The sequence below is a fragment of the Neomonachus schauinslandi genome, chromosome 3, assembly GCF_002201575.2.
Source record: "Neomonachus schauinslandi chromosome 3, ASM220157v2, whole genome shotgun sequence".
Lineage (NCBI taxonomy): Eukaryota > Metazoa > Chordata > Mammalia > Carnivora > Phocidae > Neomonachus > Neomonachus schauinslandi.
Genome location: NC_058405.1, coordinates 104983209 through 105008099, shown reverse-complemented (window position 1 = coordinate 105008099; position 24891 = coordinate 104983209). Strand labels below are relative to the sequence as shown.

The 24891-nt window shown below is 36.0% G+C and overlaps 1 protein-coding gene across 1 annotated transcript in view; it reads left to right on the top strand.

Moving 5' to 3' along the window:
• LRP1B (LDL receptor related protein 1B) overlaps positions 1-24891 on the top strand; it is a 1499204-nt gene that overhangs the window by 1436686 nt on the left and 37627 nt on the right. The window contains exons 84-85 of the mRNA XM_044913608.1: positions 553-714; positions 24187-24361. Of these exons, the coding sequence (XP_044769543.1) occupies positions 553-714; positions 24187-24361 (337 nt within the window). The remainder of the gene's footprint in view (positions 1-552; positions 715-24186; positions 24362-24891) is intronic.

Below are 24891 nucleotides of genomic sequence, written 5' to 3'. Positions count from 1 at the left end.
AGAAAGAAAGAAAGAAAGAAAGAAAGAAAGAAAGAAAGAAAGAAAGAGAAAGAAAGAAAGAAAGAGAAAGAAAGAAAGAAAGAAAGAGGAAGAAAGAGAGAAAGAAAGAAAGAAAGAAGAAAGAGAGAAAAAAGAATAAAAAAGCAATATGATTGTCTCTATTTTATATTCTAATGGCTAATACAATCTGCATTACTATATGAATAGAATAAAAATAATTGAAAAAGCAAAATGGACATGAACAGAGAAGTACAAAGAATAAAACAAGCATTTCAGAGCATAACACACCTGCATAAATATGTAATTGTTCATAAAATGAGCTCCGGTTATTTTACCTGATGTGAATCTGAGTTATCTTCTAATCCAGGCTTCACTGGAACATGGGAAGACTAAGACCCACAGAGGTCAAGTTACTGCCTAAAATCACAGATTAAGTAGTGGACAAACCTTGACCAGAATCTTGGCTTCCTGTTTCTTATCCAGTGAGGATGCCATGGAAATAAACAATTCTAGTCAAATAATTTCTTTTTGTTCCTTTTTCTTTTCCAATAGGGAGACCCACCTGCAGCTGTGCCCTGGGGTTCACTGGACCAAACTGTGGTAAGACGGTCTGTGAGGACTTTTGTCAAAATGGAGGGACCTGCAGTGTGACTGTTGGGAACCAACCTTATTGCCACTGCCAGCCTGAACACACTGGGGACAGATGTCAGTACTGTAAGTGAAAGCAAGTCCCACGAGATGATCTCACAGCAGACTTTGATGTTTACCATAAGTAATTCTCTTATCTCGATGTTCCCTCCATTACCTCAATTTCAGCAACCCCTTATTTTTCAGGCTCACTCCCTCCATCACCCCAATTCCAACTATTTTTTACATTTGTCCTCATCCTTCTCGTTTTTTTTTTTAATTTTTTTAATTTATTTATTTTTTTTTTTTTTTTAAGATTTTATTTATTTATTTGAGAGAGAGGATGAGAGGAGAGAGAGAGCACACGAGATGGGGGAGAGTCAGAGGGAGAAGCAGACTCCCTGCTGAGCAGGGAGCCTGATGCGGGACTCGATCCCGGGACTCCAGGATCATGACCTGAGCCGAAGGCAGTCGCTTAACCAACTGAGCCACCCAGGTGCCCCCTTCTCGTTTTAAGATTCGATGTTTCTTCCTTCCCCAGCTTAGATTCTCGAATCCATCGTTGTAATCATATCCTCGTATATACCCTCAGTTCCCATGCTCTTTCTTCCCTTCTGTTGCACTTTCCTAGAAAACTGTAACCATGGTTAAATCCAGTTCTCCATCTGCTCTGAACTGGTGCCCCACTGCTGGATGCCACTGAAGAAGAGTACATAATCGTACAGACAGGTCTCTCTTGAGTTTTTATCACCAATGTCAAATGGGCACTTACTATGGCTTCTACTGTGTTTTGCTAATCTATTGACTCTCCTAGATGTCTATGTCAGATCTTCTCTTTTCTCCTCAAACCTCCGATCCCTGCTCCCCAAATTCATCCTGAGCTCAAGAACTTGCTTTCTATTTCATTGATCAAAATAGAAGCTATCTGAAGAGAACTGCCACAAGCTGCCACTATCACATCTCTCAAACTACTTTATCTTATATCCATAGACTCTGTCTTTGTAGGAGTAGGAACCTTGTGTGCTATACTCTCATACATTCCATCCCTCTTAGCTACTCATGGACACATCTCTTACAACTGTCCCCATCTTTCTCCTTTATCAATATTTTCCTCTCTCCCCAGTTCTTTGTTGAACAACCTTGCCTTGTGCCCATATCTCTTTCTACCCACAACTTTATTTCCCTGCTTATTTTTTTTTACTTGTAACATTATTCTAAAGAGTTGTTATATGCTACAGTTCCTCTCATTTTTCTTTTGACCTCACCTCTGGCAGATTTTTATCTTCACTATTTTGCTGAAATAGCTTTCATCAAAGTCAAGTTAATTTATTTTATTGTCATCCATGTTCTCATATTCAATGGCCAATTATCAATTCTTATTCTATCCCACCGTCCGAAGTTAATCGCTCCCCCCTTAAAACACCTTCATTCGTCTTTACCACTCTCGTGTTTTCATTCCAAGTTTACTGGCTGTTTCTTTTCACCATCTTTTGCTGGTTCCTCCTCATCTCCCTGACCTCTAAACATTGGAGTGGCTCATGACTGTACTCATATCTCTTTTTTCTCAAAAACACTCACTCTTCGAGCCTGTGATTTCCGTACAAATCGGAACATTAGAATAAACAGTTTTATAAACAGTTTTGTGAGATACAGTTTCCCAAACATCACCTTCAAAGATTCTGATTCTGTTAGACTGCAATAGTATTTAAGGTTTCCCACGTGTTTCACATATGTGACTGAGATTGAGACCTGCTGCCTAGATGATTTCAACTGATCACATGACCTTCAATACTATCCAAATACAAATGATTCCAAATGTTTATCTCTAGCTGAAACTCCCACCTGAATTCCAGATTTTTATACCTAATTGTGTATTTGACAGTTTGAGTTGGCTCTAAATTAACTTGATTTTCTCACCCAAAATCGCTTCTACCACTGTTTACCCTGTATCTATAAAAAGAAACATTCATCTCTTAGGTCCAAGTATCTTAGATTCATCCTTTTTTTTTTTTTTTTAAATCTAACCCACTTCATTATTTTTTAAAAGATTTCTCATATCCATTTTTTGTTTTAATTCCACTATAGTTACAAACAGCGTTATATTAGTTTCGGGTATATAATCCAGCGATTCAACAATCCCATACCTCACCCAGTGCTCATCACCGCAAGTGTACTCCTTAATCCCCATTCATCTATTTTGGATTCATCCTTGACTCTTCTCTTTCTTTTACACCCCAACTTCTTTCTCACTTTTTCCTTTAAAACATACCGAGAATCTGAACACTTCTCACCAGCTCCATCCCCACTATCATCATTGAAGTTTCCAGTATTTCTTACCTGCATAATTACTAACTGATCTCCATGTTTTCTCTCAGCACCCTCTGTACCGATTCTCAAAAGAGTAGCTACAGCTGTATGTTGTATTCATAATAAGAAGAATGGTTTTCTGTCTCAATCATATTTACTGAGATCTTTCTATATCCAGGCATTCTTGTGTTTACTTCTTTTTTTGCCTTAATTCTATTAATCCATTTAATCCCACTAATGAGCTAGGTGTTGCTTTTATTCTCATTTTGCAGAGGATGCTACTGAGGAGACACAAAGAGCCTCCTGAAGATCACACAGTTAGTAAAGGGGAGAGTCAGGACTCTGCCTGGCTAATCCAACTCCAGATCCCATACCCTTAAAAGTTACTCAACATTCTGGCCCCCAGATGGTTTGACGTCATTGAGGTCCTCACAGAGAGTAGCCTCGGTCTCTGTTCACTGCAGGAAGTACGTGGAACAGCATCGAATCAAGCAATATGCACTGACTTAATTTGAGAGTCAAGAGCAATATTAAATATTTCCCTTCTGATGTTACAGCAGGGGGCCACTTCTGCTGTAGCAGAGACAGATTTGGTTACAGATTGGTGTTTCCTTTTCTAAGTGTATGTTCTGCTCATGTAGGCCAGCCCCTTGACGTATATGAATGCCTCTACCCTCAGCCAGTGCTCTTTTCACATTGCTTTCCTAAGTTCTCTCTTAAATATGTGTCATAGGCCTGCAGAGTTTATCTAGCAAAGACAATCCAGTCATGTGCAGGTGTCACACCTTGCTTACGTCCTCATGGCTCTCCCCTCCTCCTCCTTCCTCTCAACACAGCAGAATATTCCAGAACAACTTCCACCTACTAACTCATGGGCTTTTTCTTTTTGGCTCCAATATTCTCACAACACTGAACGACTTCCAAGCAAATCAGGGACAACACCAGCTCTTCCCCTGTGTAATGCAGACCCTCATTACTATCCACACTACTTTCTCTCTTATTCTAGTAAAACCACACTTACCCTGCTTCTCCACATGTCAATTTCCCTAGCATTGCGACTTTCTCCTGTTATTCTCTTCCTCTGGAATGCACTTTCTTTGGATTCTTCCTCACCTTCGTCTCTCCATGCCAAATCCTATCTGTCCCTGTCCAGTTTAAAGCCCGTTCCCTTTGTGAGGTTCTTCACATCTGCCCAAGAGAATGAATCTCTTTCTCTTTTGAATTTTCAAGTCACTGCTTCTTTACCTCTGTTTCTATTCACTTTAATCTGGTATTATTGTTAATTGTGTGCTTTCCTCCTCTTTGTCTGGGATGTCTGGGATGACCTCTTTGACATTACACCCAACAATGGCATTTGTCAAATAAATAAATAATCATAGATAAATAAATGAAAGCAGTTTGGAGACAAGTTAATAAAGAACAATCAACTCAATGTACAAGAGCTACATTTAATCGGGTACAACCATCTGGTATTTTTCTGTGCAGCTTTTCTCTGTTCCCAATTGGTCTATCATCATAGAACGTTGATCTTTTTTTCTTTAACTTCAAAAAAAAATTTTTTAAGTTGAAGCATTGCCATTTTTTATTCTTTTTGATCTAAGTTAAAAAAAAATACTATGTGGCCATCATTATAGCGATTTGGTTTCTTAAAAAGAATAAATTCAGTTAACATATATTTTAATTGGCAACTTAATAGAATCACAGTCTGAGGTAGCCTGATGCATTATAAAAGGCTGCATTATCATTTTATTATCACTATTAGCAGTCATAGCACTTCCCACGTTTTACTGCAAAGCACTTATTAAAATTAACCAATTAATTCTTAGACAGAGGTTAAATAACTTGCCTAAGGTCCTGAAGTAGTAATACTACAGTCAGAATTGGACCCCCGGAATTGTTGATCAAGATGTCAACAAACATGGTGATGCTGTTCTTTGGCAGCAAAATAAGTCTGTGGACAGTGTCATTAAAATGATAAATCCAACAGCTGACAAAAAAGCATAATAAATTTAGGATCTATTATATGTGAGTCGGCAAGGTTCAGTGGACCTGGTGTTCTGTCAAAATTGTATCTTGCATATACAAAATCTTCTCTCCATAAATGAAGGAATGGCAGAATGGTTCATTACAGTGCCTAATTAAAGGTCCATTAGTGGGAGGTAAAACATCAGTTCTTAGTTGTGCTGAGTAAAAACATTTCACGATTCTAATGGCAATTTAAAATCCTGAGGTCTAAATGCAAATTAATTTTAACAGAAGCACCCAGGGAGGAGAGACAGAGATAAATAATAGCAAAGTAAAATTGAGTATTCTTTAAGTAAGTTGTTTAAGAACAAATATAGCTCCATTTTGTGCAGATCTGGAGCAAGGATTTCTAGTAGAAATAAAAAATAATAATAAGCATGACATTTCACATTTAAATCTGGATGTTAAATATGAGGTCAATAATATCTGAGGGGGGCGCCTGGGTGATTCAGTCGGTTAAGCTTCTGCCTTTGGCTCAGGTCATGATCCTGGAGTCCGGGGATGGAGCGCCGCATCGGGCTTCCTGCTCAGTGGGGAGTCTGCTTCTCCCTCTGACCCTTCCCCCTCTCGTGCTTTCTCTCTCTTTCACTCTCTCTCTCAAATAAATAAATAAAATCTTTAAAAAATAATAATAATATCTGTGGTTATTAGTAGTTAGTAACATTAGGGCAAAAGGGCCGATGAGGACCAACTCAGTCTGTGTCTAAGAGCCCGGTGTTAAAATCAAATGGCAATCTGTTTGTCCTCTCATTGATATTTTTAAAGTTCTTTAGTAATCTGCTTGAGAAGCCATTATAATTTAAATTAGAACTTAGTTTATTAGAAATACACCTGTATGATTTAGTCCCACTGGTTGCAATAAGTGCCAACATGAAGTAATATTTCAAGTTTATAAAATTAGGAGTACTTGACAGTAATCCAAACATTTCATCTATTGTAACTGGTATTAGAACCATCGTCTATCAAGTAATTATAAAAGTTATGAAGCATAGATGTGTGTCTACCATATGTGATGACATGATGAGATTACCTTTACTTTGCAGAGCAATTTTGTTTCATTAGTCAATTGGTCAGTAAACAAATTTGGTATTTACAATGGACCTGTCACTATTAGGCATTGAGAAAACAGTGATGTCAGAGATATTTCTTGCCCTCAATGCGTTTGCAATCTAATGTGTGATTCTGAAAAAGATACAAGTTACATTAAAGGCAGTCTAATGAAATACAGTGGTTAGCACAGAAAGATAATTCAGCCTATAGGAAAGATTTCTTGAAGGAAGTGACATGAGAACTGAGTCCAGAAGGAAGAAGCAGCTAACTAGATGAAGAGAAGCAGTGAGTGGAACAGAATTTGCAAAAGCCCAGAAGGGAAAGACTGTTGAAGTTTACCTTTTCTGTTTCTTTTTTTTTTTAGATTTTATTTATTTATTTGACAGAGAGAGAGAGAACAAGTAGGCAGAGAGGCAGGCAGAGGGAACGGGAGAAGCAGACTCCCCGCTGGGCAGGGAGCCCGATGCGGGGCTCGATCCCAGGACCCTGGGATCATGACCTGAGCTGAAGGCAGCAGCTTAACCGACTGAGCCACCCAGGTGCCCCTACCTTTTCTGTTTCTATTTGATTTTCCTACGGGAAAGTTGGCAAGAGAAATAACAAATCACTAAAAGTGTATAATGTCTTGGTCACAGAGAAATATGCTGTTAAACATTATTTTCTCTGAACATATATTCTCACACAACCCTGTGAAGTATTATTAATCCAATTTTACAATTGCGAAAAATGAGATTAAGACATTCTCCTTAAACTGTTCCATTAGTGAACATAGGAGCCACAATTTATAGCCTTGTGGGTCTGACTACAAAAGTAGCTTCTCCTGGTGTATTTTCCTGTCATTTGATATCCTGCCCATTCTGCTGCATCTTTTTAGGCTCACTATGGGAACACTCAAAGTTCAGGTCATGCACTGCTTCAACCTGATGGTTGCCAGTTTCTACTCCATTGAATAGAGGTGTTAATAAGAATTTTAACCTTGATGAAGCCAATGACAGGCCCACGCAGAAGAGACCAAAGGATTTTAATAATGACCAGGAAAATAGAATAAAATGTTTTCAATTGTCACTGTTAGTATGAAGGCCAATTAGAACTGAACCTAGAACCTCAAGAAAGGATCATGAGTTAAAAAGTGAAATTATCAGAACTAGCTATTTCCTAAGTATGCAAATATTCAAGATTCTTAGAGCATTCATATCTAGAGTGACAGTCTTTTGGAGCCCTGGCTACTGAGGGTCCTCCATTTCTTTTTCTCTTGGTGAGAAGACAAGCACTGCTTTTATTCAGGCTTCTTGCCTGCATCACTACAACACATTCACTGTGTATCTTTTTTTTTTTCCAGCCGTGGAAACCTGTTCATGGTCTTTCATGGTCTCTAAAATGTGTCCCTTTAAATTGTTCATGAGTCTTTGTCTTCACATGTGGGCTCCTCGATGTCTGCTAACCCTCTCTAATCCTCCCACTTTGTCTTCTGAAGCTGCCTTTGCCGTAGGACATCCCACACTTCTCTTTGGCATTTTCACACTGTGTTTATATCATCGTACGTGTTCTTGACTTTCTACCCCCTTAGAATATGAAATAGGCCATGATGTTTTGCATACCTTAGCAATCTTGGAGGGGCTTAACTCAGTGCTTGGACTTAGGAGAAAGTATTAGGTATGTAAGTGAATGTAAACAAAGTAGAAAGGTCTTGTTTCCAACCAGCTAGGCCAATTTTTTGTCTGTGCTCTGACAGGATACCACTTAAGTTCTGGGCCACCTTTACTCAGCAGCTCATGAAGACCTACATTCCCTGAGAAACTCTGTGCTTGTATTTTCAGTTTGGAGAAAAAAAATGATGTAAAAATAGAATTAGGTTTGAATTAATGTGTGTAAAGAAAAATAAATACATTTCTTTTCTCATGTGACTATGATGGAGAATGGTAGGCTAACGATAAGGTAATATATTATTTTTATTTATCTTACTCTGAGTAGTTTTGAGGAAATTGTCAGAATTATAGAAATATTATTGAAGGCAATTTTGATCTAGTATAAATCTAGAACTATTATGCTATCATTTGGAAATGTAAAAATAGTAAGAGGGAAAAGATTTAGGGGAAATGTGTTCATATAAAAAGAATTTATTGGAGGAGCACCTGGGTGGCTCAGTTGGCTAAGCAGCTGCCTTTGGCTCAGGTCATGATCCCGGGGTCCTGGGATCGAGCCCTGCATTGGGATCCCTGCTCGGCAGAGAGCCTGCTTCTCCTTCTACCTCTGTCTGCCACTCTGCCTACTTGTGCTCTCTCTCTATCTCTCTGTCAAATAAATAAATAAAATCTTAAAAAAAAAAAGAATTTATTGGAAACTGAGGCATTTTTTTCCAAGCAGAGAATATGTCATATGTGAGTCAAAGTACATATTGTGATTATTAAAATTTATTTATTCAACTGATATATATGAACACTTGTGCGGTATTATTTATTGTTCTAGGCATTGGAGATATATCAGTATAAAAGCTCTTTGAAGATACTTGTCCCCATAATTTTTGGTGAATAAAAAAACTGGCATATCTTTGCAGATTAAAAGCTAGACAAAGCTGCAACTTAGATTTACATTGCCAAAAAGGATCAAAGATCAGAAATGGACTTTATTCCATACTATTTAGGAGCATTACCATTATTTTTTATGCAATTGTTTAAAATGCCAGCAATGTGTTTATAAAGTTAATTTTATAAAAGATAAACTTTTATCTCTATGTCATGTAACTTACACTTGGAATATTAGTAATTATGTTTAATAATTTCAGTAACTACTATTGGAAAAAAATCTTTAAGAATGCTTAATTACTTACTTCTTCTGGCATCAGAGCAGTAACTTTTTTCCATGCCAGGTTCATTTGATTTTGAGACAAGTCTAGTCTCACAACATTCTTGAAACAGTGCTTCATTCAGTAATCATGCCAAGTTTATATGGTTTAATCCTCTACTTTTATGCCACACTAGGGCTACCAATAAGTATTTGCCCCTCTTTTTCAACTTAAGGAAGAATGAGTTTACAAAATAATATGAAAAATAATGAAAGCCTTAAAGCTGCTTATTTAAAGGTTGAAAATAACTTGTCACACAAGTAATGGTTACTAACTGTCTGAAGAGGGATTTGTATTGAAATAAACTGAAGATGTCCAGTGGGAGGTCCTCAGAAGGAAGGAAGGAAGGGAGGGAGGGAGGGAGGGAGGGAGAGAGAAAGGGAAGAAGGAAGGGAGAGAGGGAGGAAGGAGAGAAGGTTAAGGAGGGAGGCAGGCTTTGCATGAATAGAAACCATCCATGATTGTGATTCTGCTGTACTTGGTGTTAAGTAAACTGAATGGATTCATAAATAATTATCTGCAAATAGAATTGTGTATTTGAAAATAATATATTACACAAATCATGCACAGATAGAGATACAGATTGAACAAAAATATTTACTTGAGGCTTACCTCAAGCCAAGCAAATTGTTTCTAGTTAAATGCATCTATCTGCTAACATCACTTTTAAAACAATTAATTTAAATGTAAATTTAGGAGTAATTTTAAAATACATTCTTTATATCAGATTTGAAATGTCAACTGACATGTTTTGAAAAAAATATCATGAGTCAGGAATCTTTAAATCTTTTAAATAGAAGAAAACAAAATAAGATTCCTATCTTATAGTTAATGTGATAATCTTCATGGTTTTCATTATTAAAGATTTTGTCACTATAAACTGGTATTATTACTCTCTTTTATGCAATAGGTAGACCTCTTTTGATAGGAAATACTATGTTAGAAAAAATTGTATTCATCCTGATTATTGATAAAAATGGCAAAAGAATCAGGATGCCATCATTGGTTCTCAAGATAAAAAAAAAAAAAAAACGAACTCTTAAACTCATAGCCTTTGAGTCCCAGAGTGCAAAAGGCCAATGAAAGATGGGAAGACTTATAATTTACCCTATGATTATGGAACCCATCAGATGAAGAAGAGCAGATCTTTGCTTAAATCAAAAGAATGTATTAATAATAGTATTTATTTGTTCAGTTTAATTCTCATGAATGCAAAAATATAATTATAAGTTTGATTTCAATAAATGAATATATTTTAAAATCCATTGTTTTCCAATAGATGAGGTTAACATTGAAAAGAGCAAAAGTTAAATAGAAAGGATATAGCCAATAATTTTTCACTATATAAGTGTTTAATTATATGACAATTAACTATTAGGAGAAAAAAAACACATTTATTGAGGGTTGCCACCAGAGAATCAGATACATCTTAAGTATAAGACATTTTGAGAAATAGAAAGTCACTTGGTTCAAATAGTACTAGAAGATGAATCGAAAGGTCAGGTATCTGCATTTGAATTTTTATATTTGCCTTACCACTTGAAGATCCATCACTAAATCCATGGTAATTATATGATTTTATTTTCAATTTGATGAAATAATTTGTACTTTATTCCTTTTGAGAAATGAGAAAATCTATATTTTAATAATGTGAGAGTAAGCTTTTCTTGAAAATCAATTGATAAAAATTGATATAAAAATAAATCAATAAATATAAATCAACATAGTGGCAGAAACAAACAAATTGGTTTATGACCATGTAATGAAAGACACCTTATTTAACTCCATCAATTATTGTCTGAGTCCAAGAACTCATGTCCCTTCCATGGTACCTTTCATACCACAAATAGCTAGAATAAGCTAGAATTTTTCAAATCCTGATTTCTTCTTACATTGGAAGGTAGTACGGGTTTCTAATCCTTTTAAGAATCTCTTGCCCAAACAAAACAAATAAATAAAATGTGATATAGTTTCAGTGGGTTTCTGGATCTTCACTGAACATACTCTCTAAGTTCGCTCTTCTGGAATCTCTCAAGCTGGAATCCAGATGTGAGAAAGAAATACTGAGTTTTAGAGGTGATGATATGAGAAGCCCCAGTAGCCTAATGGATAAGGCATTGGCCTCCTAGAGGTGATGATATGTAATTCAAACATTTTTTAGATCATTTAAAACTAGTAAAGTAGAAAATTGTGGACTAACAAATAGTATTCTACAACTTTGGATTTCAAATTATTTTCATCATCATAGGTGACACGTGATTTGTAAAATAAATAATGATAATAGTTAAAACCTTATCTGCTTCTCAGAGTTAGAAGTTTCAGGTGAGATAATTTATAAGAAAAGTCCTCTGTAAATTTTTTAATCAAATGCTTTTTTCAAAAAATTTTCATTTTTTTTTTTAAAGATTTTATTTATTTATTTGACAGAGAGAGACACAGTGAGAGAGGAGCACAGGCAGGGGGAGTGGAGGAGGGAGAGGCAGGCTTCCTGCCGAGAGGGGAGCTCGATGAGGGGCTCAATCCCAGGACCCTGGGATCATGACCTGAGCCGAAGGCAGACGCTTAATGACTGAGCCACCCAGGCGCCCCCCCAAAATTTTCATTTTAATAGATATTTCAAGTACCTATCATTTATAATATGTAATTAAAATAAGTTATATATTTAAAGGTTATATATATTTAGGTAATATATAATTTGGATAACAAAAATAGATTTATTACAATTTGCTCAGATAAGCAAGCCACCATATAAAAAAGATTTATTATTTTTATGGCATTTATGAATATGATCTGAGCTGCTTTTTAAAAATAATTTCTGAAATGATCCATAAATTTAGAATGGAATTACACATTGAGTCACATGAAAGGAAGTAGAACAAACCACTGAAGAAAATAATTTCTTGCATAGGTATACTTCTACACACAGATTAGACTATGACTATAAAGTGGAAACGTATTAGAAGCTGAAAAGTTTAGTCTAATTCTGTAGAATGCCCCATTTCTGAGAATTTGGCAAGTCACATCCTTCCTTCACATGGCAGTCTAGAATGTCTAGTAGTTGGTTTATTGGTGCAGCAGCTAAGTGTATGTTTAATGCAAGGACCAAATTTCCAAGGGCCTGTTTACTGGGACTTGCTGACGTCTATTTCTGCTTGCCATCTAATTCTCCTTTTTCATCTCCCACCTTCCTTTTCCCACCTGAACACACACAGACACATCCTGACAAACCTCAGTTAGTTTTAGGAGTGGTTGACTGATTCCATATTTTCATGTATTTATAACTGCCTTTGGGGTTTTAAAACTAAAACATCAGCTCTTGTTCTCTGTCTTCTGAAGTGCCCTGTTTTCCAATGGCCATTCATTAATTCAACATAAAATAATAAAACATCTAATGCATGCCAGCCACTGAAGCTTGGAATTTAGTCATGAATAAACCAAAAACTGCTTTCATGGTACGCTTTAGTATTTATAAATAATACACAAACTTGTTAGATGTCAGGTGGTGAGAAATGAGATGATGAAAAAAACACAGTAAATTAAGAACCTACCTACTGTCTGAATGGAGAGAAGAGTCAGTGTGTTTTGGAAAGAAAACACATTAGTTACTATATCAAAGTTTCTTGGTACAGTATCTTTTAGTACACTGTGTGCATAAAAGAGTAATGACTTTATCTCATTGCCTTAAGGATGTTTTCCAAGAACAATAATCTTTCTAAATAAAAAGGATCTTGGATTAAATTACTTTACTGACTAGTTACAGCAATTCAATGCATACTTCCAAGCATGTTAAAAGTTAAATGCTACTACTAATAAAATTAAAGTGATTCTCTATCATCTTGGAATTATTATAAGTCTTAGTAAAGTGGAAAGCTGGTTATTATATATCAATAATCTGTTTAATTCCTGCATATCTGACCTAAAGGAAACTTGCACATTTGACCAGTGAAAGTCTTTTATAGCATACTATATATTACTTTTGCCAGGTGACCTTTTCAAGGTGACTTTCTCAGTGTTTTAGTGAAGTCTGATTAAACAGTAATCACTTCAATATAATCCATTATTTTTCTTCTTTCTATCACACTAGTGTAGAAACCTCTATCTATATATATATATCTATACTGATCAGTATATTGATATAGAAAGATACATATATATATTATGCATTCTGCAAAGTAACATATTAAAGGAAAACTAGAAAGGAGGTCACATTTAAGTATATCAGAAATCCTTACTTTGACATTTGTATTTGAAGTGAGTAGCTTAGAAGAAGGAAGGAAATAAGGATGGAAGAATGAAAAGGAGAAGAAAGAGAATTATGCACAAAGGAACTACATATATTTTTCTAGGATGCCCTCATCTTCTCCCAGTATGATGATGTGGGACATTCCCTGCCCTCTAGTTAGGCTACAACATGAGGACAATAACTTTGTTAATGGTACTTCCATCGGAGAAGATCTTTTCCATGATTACCTCTTATCCAGCATTCTTCACCTCCCATTTCTCCATGAGACTCGTTCCAGTTTTCTAAAAATGAGTTATTACTTTGTGCTCTCAATTGTCTTTAAAAAAAAATATTTCTGGGGCGCCTGGGTGGCGCCCAGAAACCAATGACATCATTGGTTAAATGTCTGCCTTTGGCTCAGGTCATGATTCCAGGGTCCTAGGATTTAGCCCCGTGTAGGGCTCCCTGCTCAGTGAGGAGCCTGCTTCTCCCTGTCCTCACCCCCACCCCCGCTCATGTTCTCTCTCGCTCTCTCTCTCTCAAATAAATAAATAAAATCTTTAAAAATAAACAAACAAATAAAATACTTCCATGTTCTGATTATCTAAAATTTTTTATTGATCTTGATTTTTTTTTGCAACCTTGTTAGCCTTGAGAGTTCTATCAAAGTATGGGCATTCTGAGGGCATGAGCAATATTAACCCGATATTATTAACACTGTAGATGTTGGCAAATTTTAGTAGGTTGAAATTAATTAAACCTTAATATATATTTCATGCCCTGACAGAAATTAGGAACTAAATATGGCAGATGACTTGTTTATGGTCAGAAAGGTACCACCTTGTATGAGCCCACTTCATTCTCATTGTTTTTTAAGCCATCTTCTGCTTATTCACTTATTTGGTTTTCAGTTAGCCTCATCTTATAAAACCATATTTAGCTGTCATCTGCAAGTCAGCTCACTTTCAAGTCTCAGGTGACTCTCTACCACTTTATAAATAGTTACTTGCTAAAACCTTTTATAGCTGTATTCCTTTAAAAATAGAAGAACACTCAACCCAGAAATAATTACTTGCTAAAACCTTTTATGGCTGGATTGCTTTAAAAATAGAGGAACACTCAACCTAGAACATGATTTATAAACAAAAGTTATATAGGCTTCTCTGATATTTGAAAAAATATTGCCCTGATAGTTTTATGAGTTAATTTTTGACTATTACTAAAATGATTGATGCTATCATTCTAATACACATTTTGAAAGATAAATCTGTCAGAGATTTAATGCTGGTACTTTCAAAAGCTCACCCCACATGTCGCATTTAAATCAACGTTTTGATAACTTGGCCTTCTAAATTTTACATTTTCCTTCTCAGAGATAGCACTATTTGCTCAGAATGGATTTCATTATTTTAAATTTTTCAGTGTTCTCTATAGAAATATTTGGGATATATTTCTATTTTTAGTAATAAATTAGAAAATGCTAATTTTCTTAGACACACTTTCCTGATGAAAATTTATCAGCTCTAATCAGAGTTTTGCACACATTTTTTCCCCAGTGACTATTTAATTGGCATACCTGGATTCAATGTTTGCCTACTTTATTAAACTCAGCTCTGAAATTGGAAGATATATTTAGGACTATGCAATAAGTTTAATTATTGAAATATCTTGGGTTGTATAAAACATTTGAGGGCTGTGAAAAAGAATAATTTTAATATTTCTTATATCTGTTTTCCCATTTCCTTATATAAGCCTTCAAAGACAACAATCATAAAATTCTAAGCAAATTTATACAAGTTACTTTATCTCTTCTGCCTCCTAAACCATGCAAGATGAAAAACTGACTCCAGGGAAGGAAAGGCCACAATCACTCCTGTCAACATATTTAAGAATCTTAGAGCTTTTCCAGAATCCTTCTAAATGTTTTCATCCTAAATTAGATGTCGGTAAATGATAACACTCCAGACATGCCTCACTTTGTGATTTCTTGGCTGTTGTTTTGGTTTCTTATTTGTATGGAGGGACCCAGAGTTGATCCTGCTTGATAATGAAGAGATTGCCATGGATAGTTAGCAGTTTCCTTCGAATAAGAGAATCCAGGGCTGTAAACCAATTATCTGTGGCTAGAGAGGCAAATATCCAATTTCGGTTGGGATGGGAGACTGAGAATGACATGTGAAATGTGAACGTGTGGATGAGGTGTGGGGTGTGGGAGTCCAGCTTGAGCTCCTGAGCTCTGATATTGCAGACTGTGGTGGCATCAAGTAAGATTGCCTGGGCCTGCTGCTCCTGAGCTACAGGGCCCTTTAACATTCTGGCTGGTGGTGAGACCCTCAGGTATCTTTGTAGAAGGGGGTGCATTCAGTTTTAGATACACATTAAAAAAGAGAGAACACCAAAGATATTTAAAATTACTTTGTAGAGGTTTATTTTGTTTGGCTTGGTTTGGGGTTTTTTTGAACAAATGTATGACTTGTTAAATAAGAAAAGAAGAGTTTATTCTCTAGAGTTAGGGTTATTTGAGTTTGACTTTCTGTTCTTCCACTTACTGCTGTGTTATCTTTGGCAAAGTGCTTAACCTCCTTGTGCCTCAGTTTACTCATCCATAAAATGAGAATAATGCCATATAATGCATGAGACTATAACCAACAAATGAGCCCGACATGAAGAAGACAGCTAAAATCGAATATTTATCATCATCATCATCATCATTATCATCATCATCATCATTTTCATCATTTTACTTAAAACAGGCCCTAGTTGGTCTTGATGATATAAAGGGCACTGTTGAGGATAGGTGGGGGAGGAAGGCCTGGTGAGATAATCTTAGGCATGTTTAGTAATACTGCCTCTGTTCAAAGATGATCAATGGGTATATTGGATAAATTAGTCAAGTAACTCAGAGAAGGTCACATTGTTAGGCAGAGTAAGAACTGAATTTAACCTCCAAATCCTTCATATTCTAGCCAATGATTTTGTTTCTTTCTTTTCCTTATTATGTCACCTTAGCATGAGTATTCATCAAAAGTTTATAAAATACCATCGTTGGCTGTCTTCCACATTTTATACCTTAATGGAAGCTGCCATAAACCTCCCTGTAGGGAGGATATTAGTAAAATTCATAGAACCTACTGCTCCTGGGACACAATTAAATATCAGTGAAGGTGGAGTATGAATTGCACTGAGACTGGAGCTGAGTTATAGAATGCCTGGGGATATGCACTGTGGATAATTCTACCTCATCTTCTTTGTGAAAGTAATACAATCCTACTTCTGGTTGGTTGTTGTGGTTGTGTGTAGTTCTAAATTACCAAATGCTTACTTAAATCATGAATCTTAAGGCGAAATCACATAACTTATTATTTTTTTTAACCAGGTCAAAATTTAGTGAAGTAGAACAATTGGTATATATACATGTAATTGTATAATTTAGTCTCCCCTATATGACCATCTGTATTACCCATTAAAGACTCATTAAAGATTCTTACTGAATATCTTTAGCTCTTGCTTAGGTGGTATTATTTTAGTTTGGTTTTATTCTCTTTAAATAAATTTCACACTTCACTAACTATTACAATGTGAATAGCCCAGTTGCAAATATGAGTTAATAGCTAAATAGTATTGGCAATTACTTTTCAATAGAAAGAAATATTTGGGAAAGAAGTTAAATGCAGCTAGAGATTTTATAGACATCTGGCTCTCCATGAATATTCATAAACCTGTATATATACCCATACAACCCATATTTTTGTGGAGCCTATTAAAATTCTCTAAAAAAGATTAAAGGAAGAAGTATTTCCTTATATTTCTGGTTGCTTGAAAAGGAAAGATAGAGAAAGAGAGAAAGACAGAGTACAATGATGGCATCCCTTGAAAATTATTTTATTTCTGTTGCAGAAAATAGCCATTCACTTATTCTCCAGTTACTATTCACCTAATTACCATATGAATACTCTGTAGTTATATATCCATCGTTGTCCTTTAGATTACATGATTGTGTTTAGTGCAACTATGCAGTTTTTAGTGTAATTACTGCACAGAGGTTATAACAATTTTTATATTGTGAATATAAAGTGTTATTACATAATTTCATGGTAATCTCTAGGTTCTTAGCACAGATTAATTACATTTCATTATTGCTCCTTCTTATTGTATGTGGAACATCTCAATTGTCATGCCATTCAGGTCAATAAAATGCTTAAAACTTAGGGGGTGGAATGTTTCATAAGAAGGAAGATTTTGTTGGTAGTAATATTTGCAGGCTCTTGCCACGGTGGATATTTTTCAGATCAGTTCTGGTTCTTTTCCTTCTTGTCTTAAACTTTCAATTGGGTTGTCAGCTCTCCGAGAGCTGGTGGCCGTTCTCATATTTCTGTCCTCTTCCTACAGCTCCCAGGATATAATTAGGCAGATGCATGTTCCTCAGCAAATAATCAATTATGGATCCACCCTTCCATTTTATTGTCATGGTTAAATTACTCAAATTGTTCAAAACAGTACCAACCATATTGTTTTACCAGCTTTCCTTTCCATAAATTCAAACTGTTCTTTCTGAACGCTTACTGGTTGATCTGGCTAAACTCCTTCATCTTCGACATTCAGTCCCTTCCCCATGTAATGCCCTCTAACAAAGAATGTCCTATCACTTACGTTTTCTTTTAACTTGTCTTCTTTTAGTGTACCACATTTTTTTTTACTTTATTTCAATTCCAATAACTATTAAGCCAAATTTAAAATTTTGGGGAAAACAGGTAATTGGGGTGTGTGTCTGGTGTCTCTGTGTCTGTGTCTGTGTCAGAAATTAGAAGACAATCCCTTTGGTACACACTTTGGTGTTAACCAACCACCAACATCCCTAACTCTGTTTTCTTTGGGAGGAATTATTAAGTTTTTTTTTTTTCAGTAACCTGTCACTTAGTCAAAGATGAAAATGAAAAAACAAAAAGCAGAAGGCTATAAAACTTCTGCAAAGGTAAGTTCGTAGAAATAATTAAGAATCATAGTGTTACAGGAGCGATTAAAAATATTGGTATTTATGGGGTGCCTGGCTGGCTCAGTTGGTAGAGCATGTGACTCTTGATTTCAGGGTTGCAAGTTTGAGTCCCATGTTGGGTACAGAGATTACCTAAAAATAGGATCTTTAAAAAATATATATATTTTACTTAAGAAAATGGATATCTATCTTACAGAAAGATTACCTTCAAAATGGTTTTAAAGCATTTTTGGTGCTTAAAGTGGTAAGCTGTATGGGGTAACTATTTTTTAGCATTCTGGGATAAGAAAAGTGTTCTTTCAGTGAGTGCTAAACTTTTCTGTTTATCTCAGAGCTTATTAGGTCACGGTGGAATCCTTAGAACCAAAGTGAGCACTTACATACCAAAGGAGCCTTCTCATATACCACTCTTCTTCATTCTTTGCTAAATTTCTGCTGGATTTGGAAGTGCTAATGAAGTATTCTTTTTATTAGATAAACAGCTGAAGAGAGACTTAGAATTTAAATATGAATGTGTAGTAATTATTTGGGAGTATATAGAGAGGTGACACTGGTAAAAATATTGCATATATTTATACAAGTTTTACCTAGATGCTTATAATTCAAAGTGGATTAGAGCTGAGAATCGAATGAGAGAAAAGTTAGGTTGCTCTCCAGTGACTTACTGCACATTGTTGTCCTGATACTGAGACAATTGCAGAGAATGTGAACTTTGGTTGAATCGTCCATTTTAGAAATAGCACCATCAGATGTACCAAATTTTTTTCATGATATGTGTCATGATTAAAATAGCAATAACAGAGAACACTTGAAGGAATTATTTTGCTTTCCAATTTACAAGTATTCAATGCTTACATGGTAGTTTATTTCTTTTAAAGATTTTATTTATTTATTTGAGAGAGAGAGAGAGAGTACAGTCAGGGGGAGAGGCAGAGGGAGAGGAAGAAGCAGATCCCCTGCTCAGCAGGGAGCCTGATGCGGGACTCAATCTCAGGACCCTGAGATCATGACCTGAGCAGAAGGCAGACGCTTAACCAACTGAGCCACCCAGGCACCCCACTTATGTGGTAGTTTAAATAGCAGATGACAAAGTCTCCTATTAAATAAGGTTACTTTCTCTTGTGTTCAGGAATCTTGGAGTGAGAATTGAGTAAATAGGGAAGTCTTGAAGACAGAGAGAGACAGACAGAGAGGGAGAGAGACAGAGAGAAAAAGAGAGAGAGGGAGAGAGAGACTATGCATACAAAGTGTTGGGCCCTAAAATCCTAATAGTGGTGCAGAAAACAATCCCCCTGAACATATATAAGTCAAGCAACTTCTACATACTCCATATCCAAAGCCTAATAGTGGGGGATCATCAGAACATTTTCGAAGAAAGACACTGGGAAGCAACCCTCGCAGGGTCGGAGTATAGTGAGCAACTCTCTATCCCTGAATTTCAACAGAGCGTCAAGTGTGAAGCATATGAACTGGGGAAAATGAAATGTCTTCCATTTGAATATCTGTAGAGAAAGCATTCTGAGTCTAAAATGATTTCTGCCTTTTTTAGAAGGAAAAAGAGTGGCATGGCTTAACAGCATGCAATTTAGAATTATTTATTAAAGTGCAAATTCTAATATCTGCTTATTTCACAATTTCATCTTAAGCAAACATTTCTTTTACATTCTTTGGATTCCACTTTTATACCGTGAGGCCAATCAACTGCATTAAATAATGTGCATCTGACATGCTAGGAAAAAAATATTGAAAGCATTAAAGGGTAGAGAATTTTCTTTAAAGCATAAAAAGTAGACATGAATTCCTTTTAATAGAAGTGTCTATAAAGAGAAAACCTATTTAACCTAGTTAGCAAATTAACTAGAATTTCTAAAATATTGTAATTGTAGTTTATTTGCCATTAGGTTAGACAATCTTTTTATTGAAACATAATATAAATAGGAAAGTTTAAAATCACAAGTTTACAGTTCAATAAATTATCACCAGGTAAACCAACATCCAGGTCAAGAATAAATATTATTGGTACCTCCGATGTTCCTTGATGGTCTTTCTCACTATCCCTTCCCTTTTCCCCAAAGATAAGTCCTTTTTAACTTGTAAAACCCTAGATTACTTTTGCCTTTTGAACTTTATATAAATAAAAAAATAGTATATATATTTTTGTGTCCAGCTTTTTTTCTCATTACTTTTGTGAGATTCATCCATGTTGTTAATTTATTAGCTGTACTTCTTTCATTTTTATTTATTTATTTATTTATTTATTTATTTATTTATTTTAAAGATTTTATTTTATTTATTTGACAGAGAGAGAGAGAGACAGCTAGAGAGGGAACACAAGCAAGCGGAGTGGGAGAGGGAGAAGCAGGCCCCTGGCCGAGCAGGGAACCCGGTGCAGGGCTCGATTCCAGGACCCTGGGATCATGACCTGAGCAGAAGGCAGACACTTAACGACTGAGCCACCCAGGCGCCCCGCATTTTTTATTTATTTATGATATCAATGTTTGTGTATATATACATATATTTGTATGTATATTTCTTTGTGTGAATGAACCACAGTTTATCCTTTCTTCTTGCAATGAACATTTGGATTATTTTTAGTTCGGGGCTATTTCTATGCACAGGTTGCTGTGCATATTACATACATATTTTTGTACACATATGCATGCTTTCCTCTTGGATATATATTAAGAGTGGAAATGCTAGGTCATAAAGTGTGGGTATGTTCAAATAGAGTGGATACTGTCAATTGTTTTCCAAATCAGTTGAACCAATTTGTATTTCTACTAGCAGTGTATGAGAGTTTTTGTTATTTGCTGTCAATTAGGTGGAAATGCAATGGTATTTCTTTGTGGTGTTAATTTGCATTTCCTTTTTTTAAGATTTTATTCATTTATTTGAAAGAGAGAGAGATCAAGCATGAGTGGAGGGAAAGGGAGAAGCAGATTTCCCACTGGTGCAGAGCCCAATGGGGGACCCAATACCAGGACCCAGAGATCATGACCTGAGCCGATGTCAGACGCTTAACCGACTGAGCCACCCAGGCACCCCTAATTTGTATTTCTTTGAACACCAATAAGTTGTATATATTCTCACATCTTTTTAATCATAGTCTAAAGCAGATTTATTTCATGCACCAAAATTACTTATAGTTAGTATACTGTAAGTGAGTATTTAACTTTACCCTTTAACACTTTAGGCAAATGAGAACTATTCCTTGCTACAGTGTGTTATAGGGCAATCATCAGCCCAATTTTTTCCAGTTTCTCAGGTCTTCTCAGTGATGTGGTTATAAAAATAAAATGGTCCAAAATTTTGGATTAAAAATTGCATTTTAGGGGCGCCTGGGTGGCTCAGTTGGTTAAGCGACTGCCTTCGGCTCAGGTCATGATCCTGGAGTCCCGGGATCGAGTCCCGCATCGGGCTCCCTGCTCGGCGAGGAGCCTGCTTCTCTCTCTGACCCTCCCCCCTCTCATGTACTCTCTCTCATTCTCGCTCTCTCAAATAAATAAATAAAATCTTTAAAAAAAAAAAAAAAAAAAAAACTGCATTTTAATTAAGTTAATTTAGTTAAGAAATAAGTTATTTTAGGGGTGCTTGGGTGGCTCAGTTAGTTGTCAACTCTTGATTGAGGCTCAGGTCATGATCTCAGGGTCATGATCTCAGGGTCATGAGATCGAGCCCCATAACTGGCTCTGCAGTGGACGTGGAGCCTACTTAAGATTCTGTCCCTCTCCCTCTGCCTCCCCCGCCCCTGCTCACATGCACTTTCTTGCTCAAAAAGGAAGAGAGAGAGAGAGAAAGAAAGAAAGAAAGAATAGAAGGAAAGAAGGAAAGAAAGAAAGAAAAAGAAAGAAAGAAAAGAAGGAAAGAAGGAAGGAAGAAAGAAAGAAGCTATTTTAGTTAAATCAAATCCTTTGACAACTATTGAACAATGTAGTCCCTATGTTATTCAGTAAAATGTGTTTCCGGGTCATCATTTCTTACCTTCTCCAGTTCCCAAATTCTAGTTCCTCAACCAGTCCCATGTAAATCACCTGGGCCCCATTTCAGATTTATGAATTAGAATCTAGGCATGAGTGGGCAGGGGTGACAGGGATAAGCACTGGAATTTACATTTGCAAATAAGTCACCTACATGATTTTGATGAGTTATCCACTATAGATGAGGACATACTATGAAGATCCTGGAAGGATACATAAGCCAATTTCTATGCCCCATCAGCCAACTGGACCAGGATCAGAGGATGACATTTAAAGCAATTGGGGGGCAATAGGAAAAGAGCGCTTTGTCAGTAAAAGGTACTGAGCAACCTGAACTAATGAGAGTTGTTCTGTAGAGATTTCTGCACTGAATAGAAGAGAAGCTCATATAGGCAGCTGATCATACATTCTTCATAAATAAAACAGCATCTGTAATGTGTACTCTCTAACCACCAAGCCTGGGGCAACTGCAGACAGACACCATCATGGATAGCTGCTAACACTGCATTAGTTTTCAGATCTTCAAGTCTCTCACCTTTTGAAAGTGCTACTTTTCTTAAATATAGCCAAAACCATGCTAATAGACTTAAGCACTGAATCTCAATGAGGGTACTTGGCATAATGCAAGAGCAAGCATAAGAATGCTTGAAATAAATTTCCATAAATATGAAGCAAGCCTGTCAATAAATTTAATTTCTGTCTGATTTAATAAAGGGCTAGATAAATATACAAATATGAGAATTATAAATTATGTTTTAATTTTCCTCACCTGCTATAACTGTCTTACAGCAGGTTAAAGTTTATAAGTTGAGATTTTTATCTCAGCTAATCTCATTTAACATTGCTTCATAATTAGTTAGCTAAAAGGAAATTGCAGCTTCTAAACACAAAGTCTGAGACTGATCTAATCAGTTCTTTTGCTTAAGATTATTGTATTATGAATTTCAATATTTTGAATATGATAAATTATAGTATGTTGATATACAAACACACATATACTTGTCTGCTTTTCAAAAGACTGAGTCAGAATGTCTAATTATAAAGATAGTGTGGTTATTGTATTATTACATGGTCTTTGTTTTATTATTCCCATTCAAGAGGTATAGAAATATTTGAGGAAATCTTCTATAGTTGAGAAAATTGTTTATAATGTTCAATAATGTTCAATGTTAACAAAAGACTCACACCACATGGAGGTTTTCCCTCTGACTGGGATGTTAGGCTCTCACCTAGGAGGGGGAACAGTAGCGTAGACTTCTGTTCACTTCCCACCCATGACGGATCAGTTTCCCAATTCACTTCTCTCTGGGTGTTCCACGAGAGGCACATCTCCTTGTTTGCTCAACTGTCCAGGTGTTCGGAAATAGCGGGCCTGTTCTGCTCTGTGTAGAGGAAAGCTTCTTTGTACCACATAGGGCTGATGCAGAGGTAGGAGTCCTCCACTCACTACATACTACCCTGTCCTCTGGATGAAAACAGTGCAAGGAGAGGAAACAATAAATGATATCCAAAGAAATCTGGAGTATTTCTGCTCATATCAGAATAATAGTAATATTGCCCATGAGAAGGAAACTAAGGAATCTGGTTAACTTAAACTTTAAAATTCAGAACCAGGGCGCCTGGGTGCCTCAGTTGGTTAAGCGACTGCCTTCGGCTCAGGTCATGATCCTGGAGTCCCTGGATCGAGTCCCGCATCGGGCTTCCTGCTCGGCGGGGAGTCTGCTTCTCCCTCTCCCACTCCCCGTTTGTGTTCCCTCTCTCGCTGTGTCTTTCTCTGTCAAATAAATAAATAAAATCTTTAAAAAAAAAAAAATTCAGAACCAAAAGACTTCCTCAGCTAGCATTGTATCAATATAACTTATCTTTTTTAGCATATGAAATGATGCCTGACTGGCAAAAAGAGGAATCAATAGCATTATTAAAGAATTCTAGTTACATGTAATTACAAGCTGATTTTGTAAATTAATCTACTTATCGATTGGCTCTTTTTAAATGTTTAGATGTTTTAATTAATTTACTTATTTTTATATTTGCTTAACGATTCACCATCTTTAAATATTAAATGAAATGGTAACATGTATTGTGACTGAAGAAAGACATACTGAAGTATAATTTCTTTTTCTCTGTTGTACGTTCTTCCTAGATGTGTGTCACCACTATTGTGTGAATTCTGAATCCTGTACCGTTGGGGATGACGGAAGTGTTGAATGTGTCTGTCCAACACGCTATGAAGGTCCAAAATGTGAGGTTGACAAATGTCTAAGGTGCCATGGGGGGCACTGCATTATAAATAAAGACAGTGAAGATATATTTTGCAAGTAAGTGGACACCCAGCTTAATTTATAAAAGCTTTCGAGCCCAAAAGGATCTAGCAGTTCATCAATAAATGTGAAGATAATGTAAATTATTTTTGTCCTAAGATTCTATACGGTGACCAGTGCATCCTTGTTTGTTTGTTTGCTTTTCTCTTTTTGGTTGTAGATAAAATTCAGTTCATTTCGATTAAATGAACTTATTCAAAACCTATTATGTGCAATTGGGGAACATGAAAATTTATCATATAGTCATGTAATGATGTGGTCAGATCATTCCCTATGTAGAATATTCCTAATAGTAAGTAAGAAATAGTGAAATGAAACATACCTTCAAAAAGCTATTTGTAATATTCCTAAATTTGAATAGCCCAGGCTTTTAAATGTTTCATCATTATCGTTGACAGTGAGTGTTTACTCTTCTGTTGTGGGGGACGAGCAAAAGACCTGTCTGATGGAAATACATTTTAATCTTTGGGTTTTTATCTGATTTTAAGCACAATGGTCCAAAATGAGGAGAAGGAATCATGTGTCCT